Below are 16145 nucleotides of genomic sequence, written 5' to 3' on the forward strand. Positions count from 1 at the left end.
TAGACCTAGTTCATAAAGCAGTTGCGTGAGACTATTTCTGCTAGGAGTTGCAGGAAGCTGGAGCAGAGATGTCCATGAGGTTATCCTGAAAATCTGGTTTGAAGTCAGCGCTTCTGGAAATATGTTGGACACTGCTGTCGTAAAGACTACACAGTCGCACACTCTGCCTTTGTTGGGAGGTTTATAAATCTCTACAGTCACCTAGGCCCCCCTCTCATGCTATGATCTATCCCTGTTCCAGTTCTAGGGCTTTTCGATATGCGCTACTGTTCCATATTTGCATATTTCTGAACTCGTCCTCATTCGGAGTTTGCCACCATCCTTCAACTCAATTTGGCCCTCCAAAGAAGAAGATGTACTCTCTGGGGGTCACCCTATTGTCATGGATGGGGTCATTAAACCTGAAAACCTTTCTCACCGCCATTAAATGTTTTAACCTCCATTTATTATCAATAGCATGGCCCTCCAAGGTCACCATCTTGCAGAGACTGAACAAAGATGAGATGTATGTCTTTGTTGTCCAGAAGAACTTCCGCAGGTTGGTCCAGCAAATATAATATAGAGCTACTGTTAAAAGAAAGAGCTGTAAACGCCAGTGAGAAGTTGCAATAAAAGCCAATGAGAAGTTGCAGTCAAGGCAATAAATGGATGAAAAACAACACCTGAAAACCACGTGACTCCTTACTTTTTAAGTTTTATTTAGAAATGTAACAAAGGTACAAGACCGTGGGGGTAACTTTTCTTCTAAGCATAAAATGGTCTATTTTAAAAGGCTAAGAGAACCTGCTATGATTTAGTTAAGACGTGAGGAGATTGCATTATTCAGATTGCGAAGCTCGTGATCGCCGGCTCTTGCACGTGCAGGTTGGCGCCTTCTCGTCACACGATGCGCACTTTCAATGCCTCTCGGGTGCTGCTTTTACTTTTCGTCCTATCTGGTACAATCCTCAGCAGCTTGAACGCAGGGGGCAGCGTCTGACCCAGAAAAGGCGGAGTCGTTACCTCTTGAACCATGATGACGTATTCACCTGAAAGAAAGAAGAGCAAACGGGAGTAAGTCCTGGAACGTAATTGCGTTTTATAGCGCTTCATTTCTCTGCCCAGGCGGTGAAGCGCATGTTACAACGTCGCACCAGCTGTTTGTTAAATGCGCAGGCATCAACACTAAGCCAGCTAGGACTACTTTCCTAATGTAAGAGTACCATCTTATCTCAGACCGGGTTTTATAACTTAATTATGGGAGTGCTGGCACCGGGCTTTAAGTGAGCCGGGTCCTACCGGTGCTCAGCACCGGCAGTTCTAAAAAGCAGATGCTGAGAGGAGCCCTTGTCGGGCTCTCCGTTTTTGCCCTCACCTTCAGGGTGAAAAACAGATCTTAACTCTGCAGCAGCACCACCCTTCACTGCCTTCGATGCCAGTTCAAAGAGACTTGTTACAGTACTTTCACATGCTCATCATTTCTAGCTGGAAACATTTTCAATACTATGTACAAGGAAGCCATAGTTGTTGCTTATTTATCTTATGAAACTAATAATCATTGACAAAGCCAATAGTCCTGGCATGTTTTAGGTGTTATGTTACTTGTTGTATTATATATCCGGATGTAATGACAGAAGCAGCAAAATACCAGTTGGGTGGCTCACAATGCTAGGCACAGATTTTTACCTTCTGTGTTTTTATGCCATGCCCTTAATTACATTGGCCACGCCCCTAGGAGAGAAATCATTTTCATCCCGTTTATAGCCCTGACTGGCACGTCGCATCAGTGAGCCAGACCTTCCAATGGACAGTGCGGACATTTCTCGATGCAGCACCAGAGCTTTACTAGGGCAGTAGCGACACTTCTCAGAAAGACTGATTCCACACTACGACACATAAGCACACTCGCCCACAAAACTGTGCATTCCATTAAGCTCCTTTAGAGGACACCAAACCCAATTAGGCAATTCGGAATCCAACATTCCTATCAGAAGATGGGTGATGTACAGGTTTCCAGCTATACAGGCCCCACAAACAATTTCAAAACAAACACTAACACCCATTAGGCCAATACCTACAGATCTACTGGAAAGATTAATATTAAGCCCATTCATCCTGGCTCACCTCAAACATGGAATTTCGCCTAGAAAAATAAAATAACCAGTCCCAACTCCACCTTGAACAGATTCACAACTGTTGAGATGCCAATCACCCTTCCATTCACACTGAGCCACATGGACAACCATCCTTGACATCTTGGGCGACTTCCTGCTTTTGATCAACAAACATAAGTCAACTGTGCTTATTTATTCCCATTGATATCTCACACTAAGGACATCACAAGTCAGACCAAGAAAAAGACAGATGTTACCAAAATATCTCCGGCAGCTACCTTCTGATTCCAGCCCTTTATTTTACACGAAATGTCGCCTAACACATCTCCAATAACATGTGCTGTTTGTATTGTCGCGTTGTATGTGGGCAAAAGGACCACACAGACATGGGTGAATATACTGTATTGAATATTCCCTCTTTCATACATTGTTCATCTACTACTGTGGAGTTTGTCCCCACTTGAGGAAACCGTTCCGTGTATTTCTCTGTTTTTCTTGTCTTGCCTACTTTAAGCTTGTTGTGTCAGTTCAGCTGCTCCTGTTGCTGGGAATCTTGTGATGTTTATGTTTTTTGTGTAGCTCTATCTTGGTGACGTTTTGGATTATGCAGCGGATGGTTGGCCTGAACCAACAAAGCATGGTACGCTGCTTTGAAAATGGAGGCAGACACCTAACTCTGATGTGTCTTTTGATGGTTGGACATTTTCCTGAAGTTGATATGACTATTGATTCTGTTGATCTGAGAAATGTTGATAAGATACTCTTTGAGTCTGACATATCTTCAGGTGGTTTCCTGTGAGGAAGTTCTCTAGACTGTGGTGCAATTGGTGATTCAAGTGACTGTTGTGAGATGTTCCTTGTGTCTTTAGGTCATTGTCTAACCGTCACCCACCGGCTCTTCTTGGATGTTTTTTTCACTTGAGGTGCTGCTGGAGGTGGGGAATCTGGCTAAGATTTGAGGCATTCATGTTCTTTCTCATATTGGTGTAGTGATCTGTTTAAATCGTCAATGGCAGTTTCTTAGATTGTCTTTTCAGATCTTGTTGCTATTGTCTACGTTCTTCTCTTGTGAGCTTGATTGCTGCCTCTCTGTGCTTTCCCCTTTCTGTTGCTTTTCTCAGACGTATTTGAGTTCTGATTTTTAGGGCACGGTTACATTCACAGATGTTCTGTAGCTTGTGTCTTACTCTCTACATCTGACTCTGCTAGTATCCGTGCTGTTTCATTGCATGCACTGCTGTTTGATATCTCCCTCAAACCTAAACCTGCCTTTAAGGATTGATGTCCCTTGTTATACACAACTCATTGATGTTTCCGTGACTGGACTGCCTAGTCACTGGATGACAAAGATTCCACCTTTCTCTCCTCTGTTGGTGTATGCATCAGATGACAATCTTGTGTGCCAGGTATTTGGTTGTAGAGCCTCTTGTCTGACTTTTCTTTGTTCTTGTGGTGCATTTCTTTGTCTGCGCTCCTGTTTGCCTCTCTCTATCTCTTGTGTCTTCTGTTTTGATGTGTGAAACGTCCCATCTTTCTTGCTTCTTTTTCTTTCATTGAGGTACGATGCTTTATCTTTTGCCAGATCACGGGCTTTTGCCTTTTTGAGGATTTTGTTTAATCAGAGTGGGTTTTTCAGGAGGTTTAGTTGCATGGTTGATGAAAGACAACCTTCAATAATCTGCTGTCAAATTGGGTCATCAGTCATCAATTTTCTGATAGCACAAAGTTGCACCAGGTTGTGTAGCCTTGCAGCAAATACTGTAAGAAGTCACTGTCTCTTGGCACACCAAGTTGAAAGTGTGGCGTTCTTCACCACATTTCTGGTACTAATGGTCACTCAATGCATCACTGAGCTTTTTCTATGTCTTCGTCATTATTGAGAATATCCTGATTAGGTTCTGGTCGCCATATAGTGTTAGGTCACTCAAAAGCTGAAACTTGTGTATGTCCAGCGATTTAATTTAATTTAATTTAATTTAAAGGAGTTTGTAGAGCGCCTGGTGACGCCTCCCGGCGTGTCCCCGCGCTGTGGAGAGAGTGTGAGAAGGAGTAGAGGAAAACCCATCACCAAGTAAAGAGGCAGGTTTTTAATTTCTTCCTAAACAGGATTTCATTATTCTCCATCCTGATATCCACAGGAAGAAGGTTCCATTTCCTGGCCGCTAAAGTCCGGAAGGATCTGCCTCCCATTCTGGCTTTTTTGGGGCGTGTGGTTCTGAGCAGGCCCATACCTTTAGATCTAAGCGACCTGCTAGGTTCATAGACAGAAGCCAAATCCGACATGTAGGCCGGTGCTCTGTGATGAATTATTTTATGGCACCAAAGCATAGCTTTAAAATCAATCCTCTTCCTGATGGGCAACCAGTGGAGGGCTACGAGAGAGGGGCGTGATGGTGCTCGGCGAGGGAGCCTTAAGACCAGGCGAGCTGCCGAATTCTGTAACACCTGAAGCTTTTTAATATTTTTCTCAGATGTACCCATGAGCAGCACGTTTCCGTAATCAATACGGGACGTTATCAGTGCTTGCGTCATGGTACGCCTGGAATTAATAGGTAACAGGTCAAGGGTGCGGTTCAGAGTTTTCATTACCCCAAAACATTTGCCCACCGTTTTTCTTATGTGGCTATCAAAGGACAATTTATTGTCCACCCACACACCCAAATTCTTCGCCTCTCGGGAAGGGGAGGGCAAAGGACCAAGGCAGCTGGGCCACCACTCAGTCGTCCATTTAGCCTCATTGCCTCCCATGATGAGGACCTCTGTCTTAGTCCCGTTAAGTTTCAGACAGTGGTCGTTCATCCATGTGGCAAGTTTAGTCATGCAGGCATTGAAGTTATCAGCTTCCTTGGAAGGGGCTTGAGTCAGAGATATAAGAAGTTGCGTGTCGTCGGCGTAGGAGACAAGCTCCACGCCGAACGACTGCACTACCTCTGCCAGTGGGGCCATATATAGATTAAACAGGGTGGGGCTCAGGGCAGAGCCCTGAGGCACCCCCTGCTCAAGCCTCACCCTATCGGAGAGAAAGCTCCCCCTTTGGACTTGAAAGCTTCTGTTAAGCAAAAATGCCTTCAGCCATCCCAGTGCCTTATTGGTGACTCCAGCTTTATTTAGACACTGTAGCAAGATGGAATGTGCTACAGTGTCAAAAGCGGCACTGAGATCAAGCATGATGAGGGCCATTGTCTTTCCCTCATCTGCTCCCTCACGTAGGGTTTCTGTGGCCCTCAGGAGGGCTGTCTCCGTTGAGAAACCTGATCTAAAACCCGACTGGGATTTATGGAAAACATTATGGGTCTCAAGATGTTCCATCAGTTGGATGTTAGCGATTTTCTCCGCCAACTTGGCCACATACGGTAGTAGGGATATAGGTCGTAAATTATCCATTACGTCCAAACTGATGTTGGGCTTTTTCTTAATAGGTAGCACTATTGCCTGTTTCCATTCCTCCGGGAGACAAGAGGTTGAAAAGGAAGTTAGTAACAGGTGCCTCAGGTGAGGTTCCAGTACTGAAAAGGCTTCAGCTAATATTTTTGGAGGAGCCGGGTCTCGGGGCGATCCTGATTTAATCTTGTTACACATCTTGGACAGCATCTCATAGGAAGGAACTTCAAAAGATTTGAGACAGACCGGCGTGTTTACAATTTTCTCATTTTCAGCAAAATCTGCGGCCGGGGCTCCCTGTTTAGAGAAGCTGGTATAGATTTTACTTATTTTACAAGCAAAATACTGAGCAATGTTGTTGCATGATTCCACTGAGTCATTTTGAATGGAGGAGGACATCTCCACTATGGATATCTCCTTATATATTTGAAACAATTCCCTAGAGGAGTTGCCTGCTTCCGTGATACGAATATGATAATGCTCAGCTTTTGCTGCTATTTACAGAAAGACATCCATTGACTTCAACAACCCTTTACACCTGAGCACTAAACTCTGATGGTCAACCAGGGTGACTGAGGTGGAACTCTGAGGTAGGTAATGGACTTTTCTGTTCCTCTTCCTACCGGTATAATGTTGTAGTGTGTTAGTATGCTGTTACTTGAGTTGTTCACTGCAATGTGTTACTTTTACTCAGTGTGTACGATTTCTTATCTCTTGTTCTGGATCCTAATGCAGGGCCAGCTTTAGGGCAGTGCGGCAGGTGCAGACGCACTGGGCGCTAACCTGTGGAGTGCGGCGCTGACCTCAGGGGAGGTTCTGTGTTTAGCAAAAACTTATGATTGGAGAGATGTGGGGAACTTTTGTCCGGTGGTAATGAGAGACTCCGAGGAGGTGGTTGTGAGGCAAAAAATGATTTTGGCACCAGGGGCCACCAGCGCTAAAGCCCTGACGCACCATTCACCCATGGCTACTGTGTTATTTGTCACAGTTGTTCCTTGGTTCAGGATTTGTCTGGGCTCTTAATCAGTGAGGTTCTTTGAATACCCTTTGTTCTTCTTGTATCTATTTTTGTGTTTCAAATGGACAGACCTTTAATGGATGAACGTGGTGCAGGGGGGGTCAGCGTGGCCATAATTGTGGCTTCTGACTTGGGGATCACTTCATGCCTCAAAGGCAAGTGTCCATCTCAGACACCAGGACTGTTCTTCAGTTGTTTATTGTTCCTTTATTAGTTTGGCATGTCTCTCCGCTCCACACGGCGGTGTGCCCGATTGGTGTTTACCATCTTGCTTTCTTTATTACATTTGTGTATGTTTAGATCCTTTGGTGTCTTCTGACTTGTATGTCTGCCTTCTTTGTTTTACTCTGTGTCCAAACACATGCGTTTTTATTCGTGGCCTATTCTGACCTTTCTGTACACTCTTTATTTATTAATTGCGCTTACTCCTGGTTTGCATGAAAATATTGTTTCTATATTTTCTTGTGTCAGAACTGACCGTCTAATGGCTAGCTTCCTCCCGAGCTCTCCCACTTCCTCCCGAGCTCTCCCACTTCTTCCTCACAGGCTGTATGCTGACTTTCCTTGGCTTCTTTGTGAAGGCTGCCAGGGCAGATATAGTAGCCACACTTGTCATCCCTGCTTCTTCTGAGGCCAACACCCAACAGTTATCAAAGCTTTCTTTTGAGGCCAGTCTTCCATCTCCCAGTGTAGTGATCTGGCGTGAATGACACTTTGTGGTGCCTACACACGGGGCACCACCTTTTCCCTCCCACATTCACTAAGGTAGGAGGAACTTCAGGTGTTACCGCTCAAAACTTGGTGCAGTACAGCCTGGCTCTACACACAAGCTCTATTTTTACCTGCACTGCGGTGCTGCTTGGTTGGCACCAGTCGAGGCCGGCGCAGGTAAGTGTGCTGGGGCGGGCGAGTCGACAGACGACTGTTTTATTTATTTATTTTCCTTATACCGCCATCTGTTGACTCCCCCCGGAACCCAACGCGCCTACCTGCACCAGCCGCAACTGGTCGGCACCTTGTTCACAGCTCTGATTGCTGTGTTCTAGGCTCACTGGCATGTATGCCCCTATGGCAAGCAAATGCAGACTTCCCATTCCAGTCGGTTCCACACACCTCAGCTCTCTGTGCTGGTGTACCTTCCATCTCAGGGTGGAGGGAGCTCAGCCTTCTGCAACAGCTTATCAGACAACTATGACTGTCTCACTGGCTACTGTTCAGAGACAGGCTCCACAGCCCTCATGCACTTGTCTTCAATTCATCACCAGTGGTCATATACTGAGTACACACAAAAGAACATCATAGACACAAGGAAGTCTCTTCACTAGTCTTTAATGAAGACTCCCTCCTTCAAACATTGTTTGCTTGTCACCAGCCATGTGCTCTCTGCTCTCTCCTGCCATGGAATGTTCTGCTCCTCCCCTCACTTTCTGCCCAGTGTCTGGACCAGGACTTTATGTCCAGTAAGATGGCTGTGGACTCAGGAAGACTTTGTTCTGCGGGGTCCTATTGTTCTCACAACACGACACTTACAAAGACTTAACATGTTCACCAATCATGTTTGATGCAGCAGTACTACACTAAATTGTGGCTCAGGCTCAACACATTCACCAGTCCTGTTCTACGTAAAAGTAGCACTTATTATCCTGGGTCAGACTCAAACTTTAGACAGATGCACCCATATTATTATAATTTTATGAAGATGATATGCATAACACCCTAAGTGATATGTGTGAATTAATTGAAAAACAAAAAATGAGAAATCACATTGGAGGAAACCAAATCATAGAAAACCAATTTTAAGGAATGACAATTTATGTTTAAAGTATTTTATTGAAGCAGGGTAGGGTAGGAAACAACAGGGGAAGAAAAAGATAAACCACAGGATTCGCACAATCGGTGCGTATGATATAGCAGATACAGCAAAGCGGTTACAACTTTCCAATAGGCTTCATCAGACTCGGAAACTCAGCTTTCGTGCCTGCGGTTACATACAAATAACGAGGGGGGGGGGGAGGGAAGGAAGGACGGGGGGGGGAGAGGAGGAGAAAAATAGGGGGGACAAAGAAAAAGAAATTAAAAGGGGGGGGGGAAAGGGGGGGGGAAGGGTGGAGAAGCAAACCCGCTCCAAAAACCTACCTAACCAAACAGAACCCCCCCAACTACCATACCCCAACCCACCCCCTGTACTGTGCCATTACCATCAGCTCTCTGTTCATAACGAACCTCCAGTAATCCCCACTAAACAATGCCAGCCCCGTCCGATCAGACAGGCGGGTCCGGTGGCGGCGTCAGCCGTAGCAACCTAAGATATCTGGGACAGGTGATCTCCCGAAACTCAGAGCACAACAGGCTATGAAAGGGCGCCCATAGTTCTTCAAAAGTATCGGTGTCTCCCAGGGCGACTAAGGACATCTTCTCCATTCCAGGACATGCCATAATCTATGCAGCCAGCCAACTACAGAGGGAAGTGTGGTAGAACGCCAATGTATGAGAATATTTTGCACCGCCGACCCCAGAGCAATCGCAATCTGTCTACCCCTCCTGGACCTAAGGGGATACATCAACCCATTTGGTAATCCCAGTAGAACATAGGCAGGGAACCTCTGCAGCTCTATCCCAAAACATTTGTCCACCTCACCCAGGACCTCCTCCCAATAAGGAGCCAGAAGGGGGCATTCCCACAGTATGTGCGTAAGTGTACCAGTGTTGCCACAATTGCGCCAGCACGTCCCTGGTATTGCCCTGTCCATCTCGTGCAGTTTCTCCGGGGTGCGGTACCAATAGGTCGAGATTTTGGTGAAGGTCTCCGTAAGACCCGTGTGATAGGCCGAGTGGCGTGCGCGGAAGGAGATGTGTTCCCATTCCTTGTGGCTCAACACTCGCCCAAGCTCCCGCTCCCATCGTTCCCGACCGGGGTTGTGAATATGAAAGGAGGGGGGTTGCAGCATTTTATACAAATCTGAGATCAGTTTAGCGTCCGACGTGCGAGTGATTAACCAGCGCTCATACACCGTGATCTCCCGGTTTGCCGTATCGCGCACCTGGGGCTGAAGTGCCCAGTGACGCGCCTGCATGTATCGCATGCGCTCCGCCTCAGGGAGGCCGTAGTCCCGCCGCAGGTCCTGGAAGGGGACAACTCCCTCAGGGCTGTACAAATGATACAAGGTACAGCAGCGGGCCGCCCGCCAGCGCTCATAAGCACCGTACTCCATCCCGGGGCCGAAGTCCGGGTTGCCAATGAGCGGCGTAAAGGGAGAGGGGAAGGTAGTAAGCTCATGCCTAACAGCCACTGAGTCCCACGTCCGAAGCGGGACCCGCGTCACCAAAGACGCGTAGAGGTTAGGGGGTCGATGGGCCCGCTTCAAGAATGGTACTTCTTGCAGCGTCCTACCTGCCACCGCCTGATCCTGGAACAGCCAGTGCTTGTCAGACTCCCACCGGCTCCATTCCACCAGATAGCGGAGTTGGGCGGCCTGGAAATATTTCCGCAAGTCCGGTATCCCCAGCCCTCCAGAGTCGGGCGCCAGCGTTGCAATGCTCCTCTTAATCCGCGGCCTGCGGCCCTGCCATACGAACCGTGCGATGGCCGACTGGGTCTCCGCGAGCCACCCCGCGGGGGGCTGAAGCGGCAACGCCCTGAAGAGGTAAAGCACCTGAGGCAGGAGGGTCATCCTCACCGCGGCCACCCTGCCTAGCAGCGACAACGTGCCCTTATCCCACCGGCCTAGTTCCTCTTTGATTTTCGTGCTCAAAGCCGCATAATTGGCCGTGACCATCGCCGGAAGGGGGGGCGCCAACAGGATCCCTAAGTATGGAATCCGGTCCTTCGACCAGCTCAGAGGGTAAAGCCCCTGTAGTTCCGCTCTGGTGGCGCTAGCAAGCGAGATATCAAGGGCGGTAGACTTCCCTAGGTTCACCTTGAAGCCCGCCACTTCGGTGAATAGGTCCAATTCCGCAATGCAAGCCGGTAGCAACCTCCGCGGGTCGTCTAATGTCAGAATGACATCGTCCGCGTACAGGCTAATCGCATGATGGAATTCACCCATCTTGACTCCGACAATGTCGGGGTTCTGCCTAACCCGTTGAGCAAATGGCTCCATGTATAGGGCAAAGAGCAAAGGGGACAATGGGCACCCCTGTCGCGTACCCCGTTCAATGGGAAAGGGCCGAGAGCTGCCTCCGTTCACTCGGACCACTGCAGATGGAAACCGGTAACAATTGAAGATCAGGTGACGGAACTTCTCACCTATCCCGAACTTGCCCAAGACCTTCTCTAGATAGGGCCAATGTACCCTGTCGAAAGCCTTCTCCGCGTCTATGGACAGGAGCATCCTCTCCCCTGGGATCCTGGAGGCCTTCTCAAGGATGTGGGTCACCCTCTTTGTATTGTCTACTGTTTGCCTGCCAGGCACGAAGCCCGCCTGATCCGAATCAACCATGCCCGGGAGATGCAATGCCAAACGAGCCGCTAATATGCTGGTGAACACTTTCAAATCCGCGTTCAGCAACGAGATAGGATGATAGGACCCACAGGCGGTCCTGTCCTTGCCCGGTTTCGGGATCACGGAGACCGTGGCCTGAAGAAATTCGGAGGGGATGGCACCCGGCTCCGCAAAGGTGTTGAAAAGGCGGGTCAGCAAAGGCGCCAACTCCTGACAGAAGGTCTTATAAAACAGAGGGATAAAGCCATCCGGGCCTGGGGCCTTGCCCGGTTTGAGCCGGGATATCGCCGTGATCACCTCCTCGACACGGATTTCACGTTCCAGATACTGAGCCTGATCTGGCGTTAACGACGGGAGCGGCACCGATTCTAAATAGTCCACCTCAGCCTGGGCAGAGGAGGCCTCTCCAGTGTAGAGGTCAGCGTAAAAGCTGCGAAAGACGTCTGCTATTTGCTCATCGGCCGTGACCAAACCTCCGGCCGCGTCAACCAGTTCCTTCACTCGGTGCTGTTGGTGCTGCACCCTGAGTTTGTTGGCCAAGAGCCGCCCGCACCGATCTCCCTCCGTGTAATACTTGTGTTTCAGGCGAAGCATCGCATACTCCGCCCGATCCATGTCCAGGGCAGCCAAAAGTTTCCTGGCTGCCTTCAGCTGCCTCCAAACCCTGGGGGCCCCCGTCCTATGATGAACCTGTTCCAGCTCCCTCACCCGCCGGGTAAGCTCATCCCTCTTGAGCTGTCGATCCTTATTCTCAGCCGAGGAGATAGCTATAAATTCGCCCCGGAGCACAGCCTTCAGGGCTGCCCACTGTGTCGCGCGAGAGGTGTCCTCATTATCGTTCACACTCTGGAAATCCAAAATGGCCGCGCGGATCTGGTCCACTGTCGACCGCCTGTGCAGTAGCGTGTCCCGGAGCCGCCAGACCCCTCTCGGCCGAACCACAGGCGGCAGAGTGAAAGCACCCTCCACCGGCGCGTGGTCGGAAAGAGAGAGGACCCCCATATCTGCGTTCGAAGCCAAAAGGAGCATTGGACCCGACACAAGTAGATGGTCCAGTCGCGCGTAGGACCTGTGAGCATGTGAGAAGTAGGAGTATGCGCGGGTGGTGGGGTGGAGTTGGCGCCACATGTCATGCAAGTCCAGCTCCTCAAGTCGAGTGCGAATCGAGCCCGAGAGCTCACCCGACTGGCGGTGCCGCTGCACAGACCTGTCCAGCGTCGCATCGAAAACAAGATTCAAATCACCCCCCAATACTATGTGCCTATCAGAGGTGGACGCCACGTCTTCTAGTGCCCTGTGCAAGAATTGGTCCTGGTGGTCATTGGGGCTGTAGATAGTGCCAACGGTCATCGCTAAACCCCCCACCCTGATCTTATATGCCAGAAGTCTCCCTTTCTGTTCCGCTACTTTGTGCAAGACCTCTCCCCTAAACGCCCTAGAGAACAAGATCGCCACCCCTGCCGTTTTAGAAGCGCTAGAGGAGAACAGCTGCGTGGGGAACTTGGGGGTACGCATTCTAGAGCAGTCCTTAGCCAGCAAATGGGTCTCCTGCAGCAGGCAGACATCCGCCTGGGAGTTCTCCAACAAAGATAACACAGCCCGCCTCTTAACCGGGTTATTCAGCCCTTTCACATTTAAAGTGATCACTTTAAGCGCCATCAAGGAGGGGAATCAGTGGAGCACACACCAAGAAGCAGAGCCCAACAGGCAAACATGGAGGTCACCACACGAGGCCTCAGCACAGAGCGATTACGAACATCCCCATGGCACAGTACAGTCCCCGAACCCCAACGCCCCGCAACTGGAAAAAGCCCCCCCTCCCCCCGGGACCCCCCACATCTGAATCCATACCACTCCCAACAACAAACCCCCCGCCAGTCCCCAAATTCAAAACATCCCCCCGCTGATCCCGTTCCTGTTCCCCGCTTCCCAAACTTTTAAAAAAAGACATTGTCCCAGTCCGGTCCTTATCGGACAAGGCCGTGGTAAATCAGTCTAGTGGACGTCCAGCCACCACCTCCAGCACTCGCCATTCCTCCCCGCCCTCCCCCCGAATCCCCGCACCTGCAAGAAGAAAAAGCTAGAGCAGACTCCCCCCGGAGTAAGTTCAGGCCGTCAGGGCCACTTCGCCATTCGCCGCCACTCTGGAGGCCTCCTGGATGGCGGCCGCCATGTCCGCCCGGATCGTGGGCGATCCCGGTCGTTCCGACGGTGGAGGGCTCCTCTCCCCCGCCTGCTGCCATCCATCACGGGTGCTTCGTCTACGACGCGGCGCCGGGGTGTCCGTATCAGATGCTGTGAGGCCCAACACCGCGCAAACATCCTGGAGGGACCGGAGCTGGTGCAAAGTACCGTTCCATCGAAAAATCAGGCGGAAAGGGTGCCCCCAAGAGTACTGTGTCCCATGCTCCCGGAGGAAGTCGGTAGCGATCTTGAACGATTTCCTCTTTTGAAGCGTGACCGTGGATAAGTCTTGATACAGGGCCACGGGGTGGTCACGGAAGCGGAAAGGCTGCTGTCCACGCGCTTCGCGGAGGATCCGCTCCTTCAGGGGGAAGTCCGGGAGGAAGGCCAGAATGTCCGGGGCGGGCGCCGTGGCTCTGCGGGGGCGGCCCACCCGATGTGCCCGGTCTATATGGATCTGAAAGTCTTCCGACTCCCCCAAAATTGCACGAAAGAGGGCCACCAGGTATGCAGTCACGTCTTCACCCTCTCGCCGGTCGGCACGCCACGGACCCTGATGTTATTCCGCCTGGATCGATTTTCGAGGTCCTCGGCGTGGGCCTGCAATTCAATCTGTTGTTCCCGCAGCCGCAGGACCTCCTGCTGCAGATGGGTGATCTCCTCGTCCCTAGAGTGACCAGCTTCCTCCACGGTGTTGACACGCTCCCCCAGGGAGTCCACCTCTCTCCGTACCTCACGGACCTCCCCGGCCACCTCACGCTTCAGCGTTTGAAAGTCCTCCCGCAGGGAACTGAAAAGCGACTCGAGAAATGATCTTGTCACCGGGGGCTCTCCGCCATCTGCACCCCTGGCCGGGGCCGGGGAGGTCGTGGTGGGCTGAGTTCCTCCACTACGCAGGGCGCCTGTGTAGGAGAGTAGGGTCTGCTATCCTATGGTCACCCCAATTTTTGCTTTTTGCTTCACTGGTTTTCGACTTACTGAGGCTGTGGGCCTGCTAATCAGACCCCCAGCCTGCTGTTCTCTCCCTAAATTTATAATACATGTGCTATAGGTACATACCACAATTGGAAATGGACTCCTTGTCAGCCCCTGTACCATGCACTATAGGTGCTCAGGGCATAGGTGCCACCAAGGCCTACCAGGGGCTGAAGCATAGCTTTTGCCACCCCTGGCTGGTTCTTAAATTGACACAACTGGCTGATCACTCAGCTGGGGCAAGTGGGTGTAATCACCCCTTGCTTAGATATAGTATACCTATATCTAAACCTATATCTGGACACATATATAGCCTGTAAGCCACTCCTTTGGAAGGCCTCATCAATCCTGGAGGCAGAGTGCGTGGTTTTATGTGAGATGGAGCTCTGGCATGAGCTGAGCCTGTCTGCAGCTGTCGGGAACAACTCCCTAAGCTGATCCGGGATAATGCCATACCATATACTCTTAAGCGCCTTATAATCCTCGCGGTTATATAGCAACTTTGGTTTGGCTTTATCAAAACATGTCGTGTAAGGTGTCATACGAATTGGAATACTACCCCCTCGCCAGTTCTGGCGACGGGGGTAGCATTCCACCCTTCTAGAGGGATAAGACATGTTACTTTACTGAAACGCGGTTGATTTAAAATGAGCCTCAGATCCACAAAATGGATGCCCCTGCCACAGACACGGGTCTGGCCTCCTGCTGCTGACCGAAACTCAGCATATGGTGGCCTGGACAAAGGGTTTCCTGTCGCAGGGCGGTGTCAAACCACCCCAGACAGGAGATAGTGGATTGTAGTAGGGAGGTTTCAAAGAAACCAGACACTGCCTGGGGAGCACAAGGCTGCCCCTTGCATAATCCGGCCAAACCGGTTCTGGGGCCTCCCAGCCCCTGTCCCAGCGCGGCCAGGATCAAAGGAGAGGGGTGTAACCACCCCCTTCCTGGGTCCCACCCATAGGAGGGGACCTAGCAGGATGTCCAACCCCCCAGATTCGAATAAGAGGGGGAGCAGTGCCAATGCAACTCAGATCATCCTGAAGAAACATAAGAAACGAAATCTGGACCCTTCGACTTTCTACACGACGTTAGAAGACTGAAGAATCTCCCTTGTGGTCAAGGAGTGACCACCCTGTGCAAACAGGTACCATCCAGCCCTCGACCCTTGCTTTGTTGCAGTTCCCGCCGGAACTCGAGCGACAGAGATCGACGAGATCAAGCTTGCCGGCCTTCTACCTGCCGGATCCACAGTCCCTGCAGAGCTGAGACCCGTGGAGGCGACCGGAAGCGTGGGGCACGCCATCTTGAAAAGGCCACGAGACGCTGACCGTGCAGCCCACGAGTGACCCTCGAAGCTGTACACCGGGGTTTGAGAAGCCCCAGCCCCGAGCTCCACTTGCACCAAAGCTCACCCCTCCACACTCGACGAGTGCTGCGTGGGGCCCTTCTGCTTGTGTGGGCTCGACACGTTGGCCCGGTCACTTGCCAGCTGGCTTGTGGCCCCTGTGCCGACGAAACTTGAAATACGACTCGCTTTTCTGGTTGCTCCAGATCTGCACCAGCTCCTGTGAAAAGGAGCCCCCACTCTGACCCTCCTGGTTCGAGTGATAAGCAATCTCCTGGTTCCGCGTGGATTGCTTTTGCCAAGTGCTGTTTGCTGCAATCTTGAAGCCGACGGTGCTGACGGCGAGAGCCTACGTGGGACAGATCGTGACCCGCTCCTGGACGTCGCAGATGCCCCAGAGCCCACGTGACAGCGGAGAGAAGCCTATCGACAACCACCTGATTGCGCCCGACATTGCCTGGTTCCGTCCTGGTTCCACCCTGGTCACTGCTGAGTGACCCAGACTCTGTCCCCTCTGCTTTCAGGTACTTTTCTACTTCGATCCACCCTTGGATCGCACCGGACACTTCTGCTTCACAGCGCCTGCAGCTGCAACAGCTCCAAGCACCAAGAACCTGCGTGACAGAACCCGACGCCACTTCGACCCTGTGCACCCACGGCCTGTGGGTGAGGTAACTTTGCAACGCCGGTGTTCTTACACTGGTACA

The 16145-nt window shown here is 50.8% G+C and overlaps 1 protein-coding gene across 1 annotated transcript in view; it reads right to left on the minus strand.

Annotated features, from left to right (window-relative positions):
- Positions 1 to 679: 679 nt before the first annotated feature.
- The window catches only part of MORN1 (MORN repeat containing 1), a 499511-nt gene continuing 484045 nt past the window's right edge, over positions 680 to 16145 (minus strand). The window contains exon 4 of the mRNA XM_086919389.1: positions 680 to 1028. Within this exon, the coding sequence (XP_086775515.1) occupies positions 880 to 1028 (149 nt within the window). The 3' untranslated portion in view covers positions 680 to 879. The remainder of the gene's footprint in view (positions 1029 to 16145) is intronic.

The sequence above is a fragment of the Lissotriton vulgaris genome, chromosome 5, assembly GCF_964263255.1.
Source record: "Lissotriton vulgaris chromosome 5, aLisVul1.2, whole genome shotgun sequence".
NCBI classification, from domain to species: Eukaryota; Metazoa; Chordata; class Amphibia; order Caudata; family Salamandridae; genus Lissotriton; species Lissotriton vulgaris.